At 54.9% G+C, this 3,125-nt stretch overlaps 1 protein-coding gene across 1 annotated transcript in view; it reads left to right on the top strand.

The window, feature by feature from the left end:
* The window catches only part of NOXA1 (NADPH oxidase activator 1), a 32,554-nt gene that overhangs the window by 16,443 nt on the left and 12,986 nt on the right, over positions 1-3,125 (top strand). The window contains exon 2 of the mRNA XM_011985181.1: positions 2,406-2,488. Within this exon, the coding sequence (XP_011840571.1) occupies positions 2,406-2,488 (83 nt within the window). The remainder of the gene's footprint in view (positions 1-2,405; positions 2,489-3,125) is intronic.

Below are 3,125 nucleotides of genomic sequence, written 5' to 3' on the forward strand. Positions count from 1 at the left end.
AGCGAACGCCCCTGCAGGTGGGAGCGGAGCAGTGGGGGCCGCACCTGAGCTGAGCGAGGCCGGGCTGGGGGGCGCTGCGGTTACTGGAAGAGGCCCGGGCCCGAGGGTGACTCACACCGGGAAGAGGGAAGCTGCTGGGCTGGGTCAGGCCCGAGGGGCCGCCCTGCCCCAAGGGGAAAGCGTTGCACCTGTGGTCATGGCCAGGAGACCGGGTCAGTCTCCTCCTCTGAGCCCTCAGCCATCCCCCAGCCCACTCCCCGAAACAGCCAGGAGTCCAGGGTGCCTGGGTGCAGCGGCCAAGGCCCTGCACGGAGTCCGCTGCCCTTCCTGCGCCCGCCCCCGTTCCGAGGCCGCCTGTACCTGCGCATTCCAAACACCAGCGCTGCCCCCACGCTCAGTCCCAAGCACCCTGCAGAAGCAAGCAGGTGCCCACGGTTATTGAAGACTTGGTGACAGCAGCGATGAAAAGGAGAGGGAACTTCGCTCTGTGAGAGGGTATCCACGCCCCTGACTCACAAAATATCCCCCCTGGAGGAGACTGGGCAAAGTGCATGAGACCCCCCTCTCTTGTGTCTTAAAGCTGCATACAAATTTACAGTCACCTCCACAATGATTTCATTTTTTTGTTTGTTTCAAAGATGGAGTCTTGTTCTGTCGCCCAGGCTGACTCGAGTGCAGTGGCGCCATCTCGGCTCACTGCAACCTCTGCCTCTGGAGTTCAAGCAATTCTGCCTCAGCCTCCCGAGGAGCTGGGATTAGAGGCGCCCACCACCCTGCCCGGCTGGTTTTGTATTTTTAGTAGAGACGGGCTTCACCATGTTGGTGAGGCTGGTCTTGAACTCCTGACCTCAGGTGATCTACCCTCCTCGGCCTCCCAAAGTTGGTGGGATTACAAACATGAGCCACGTTGCCCCACCCACAATGATTTCATTTTAAAATGTTATCCAACAAAGGGAATGTAATCATTAGACACCAGGTGGTTCAGCAACAAATCCTATGTTCGGGGCTGACCCAGTCACCCCGTGCTCACATGCCTGGTTTCACTACAGAGAGAGGACACAGTGAAAGTCAATACAACTAATCACAGCATATGGTATTAGGAATATAGGAACTTAGGAAAGAGGATGGAACAGCTGTGATTCATAAAACCGATCATCTGAGGGGCAGGCCAGGGTGCAGATGCTGCTGGAACTGCTGTCTCTTGGTAGGAGCCTTGCGTGAGGTTTGGGGAAGACAGGTGGGTTCTGCCGGCCCTGAGCAACCACCCCACATCAGGGCTGCGTGCCTGTGCTCAGCCACCACACTTCACACCTGTGTGAACTCGGTTCAGCGACAAGACCCTGCTCAGTCAAATTTGTGAAATAGAGACCATAGCACGCTTCCTGTCACACACACTTAACTGATGGCCACAGTCCCTGTTCAGAACATTCTACGTCCTTTCTGAGTCTGGTTTAAGGAAGAGCTGTGCTTTACACACAGATAAACCCATGAAGACATGTGTGTTGTTCTTTCTGATTCTAGTAGATTTCTAGTGTGTCATTTTGCATGAACTATCCAAAAAGGATTTTTATTTTATGTTTTGAAACAGAATCTTGCTCTGTCTTGCAGGCTGGAGTGCAGTGGCATGATCTCGGCTCATTGCAACATCCGCCTCCCTGGTTTAAGCGATTGTGCTGCCTCAGCCTCTCGAGTAGCTGGGATTACAAGCGCGTGCCGCCATGCCCAGCTCATTTTTGTATTTTTGGTAGAGACAGGGTTTCACCATGTTGGCCAGGCGGGTCTCAAACTCCTGACCTCGTGATCCGCCTGCCTCGGCCTCCCAAAGTGCTAGGATTACAGGTGTGGGCTAACATGCCCGGCCTGTAATGCAGGTCTTTAACTGGTGACTCTGGGATCTGGGCTGTGTTATCTCATCTCCAATATTGTGACAGCCAAGGTCGCCTGAGGTCAGGAGTTTGAGAATCTCTTGAACCCAGAGGTGGAGACAGCAGTGAGCCGAGATTGAGCCGCTGCACTCCAGCCTGGGTGACAGAGCGAGACCCCGTCTCAAAAAAAAAAAAAAAAGATTTTTAAAAGACAAAAGTCTCGTGTAACCCCACCCCCTGAGGTAACTATTATTAACACACTGGAACGCTTTTTTCCAGCCTCTGTCCTTGTGCTCACGGTAAACAAATCAGTTTTAGCAGCACCTCAGTGGGCTTTGCACCCTGGACGGGTTGGGGTGGGGTGGGCTGTGGCAGCCTGAGTGGTAACAGCCCTGCCCAGGCAGGAGCCTCCAAAGGTCCCTGGACAGGAGCAGGAGGGGCCGATGGGATTCTGTGGCCCTGGCACCGATCACGCCGTATCTGTGATGCTGTGTGACCAGGTTACAGACCTTGGCATCCCATGGGCATTTTTGTCCCCAGGCATTTGACCAAGCCGTGACCAAGGACACCTGCATGGCGGTTGGCTTCTTCCAGCGAGGAGTGGCCAACTTCCAGCTGGCGAGGTGAGTACAGGGGTGCCTTGTTCCTTCTCTGACGGCCCTTTGTCTCCCTGCAGAGTCCACTCCTGCACTCCCCCCTCCTCCGTCTCCACCTGCTCCCTCCTCTTGCCCACTCCCTCCTCCGTGGTTCCTGGCTCCAGGGAAACCTGGGCAGAGACTGTGGCCCTCACCTCTGCTGACCACCACCCTTGAACACAGGTGGTCGGGTCCTCACTGCTCACCTGGGCCCTCTGCACCATGTCCCTTCCTAAAGGAGGAATGAGGGAAGGGAGACCATCGGGACTGCAGGCCAGGCCCTGCCTCGGCCTCTCTGCCTGATGCTCAAAGGCCCCATCCCAGGAGGGCAGGCTCTGTGGGGAAGTGGATTACAGTCCCGAGAGCCTTGCAGTCCTGAATGTCAAAACCCCTGAAGTCTAAAATCCCAAAAAGTATAATTCTAGAAAAAATAAAATTCTGTAAAAGATATTTATTTACTTTTTAAAAATTATTTTGAGGCAGAGTCTCACTCTGTCGCCCAGGCTGGAGTGCAGTGGCGGGATCTCGGCTCACTGTAAGCTCCGCCTCCTGGGTTCAAGCGATTCTCCTGCCTCAGCCTCCCGAGTAGCTGGGATTACAGGCAGGCACCACCATGCCCGGCTTA

Source organism: Mandrillus leucophaeus, unplaced genomic scaffold (genome assembly GCF_000951045.1).
Source record: "Mandrillus leucophaeus isolate KB7577 unplaced genomic scaffold, Mleu.le_1.0 Scaffold28, whole genome shotgun sequence".
Classification (NCBI taxonomy): domain Eukaryota; kingdom Metazoa; phylum Chordata; class Mammalia; order Primates; family Cercopithecidae; genus Mandrillus; species Mandrillus leucophaeus.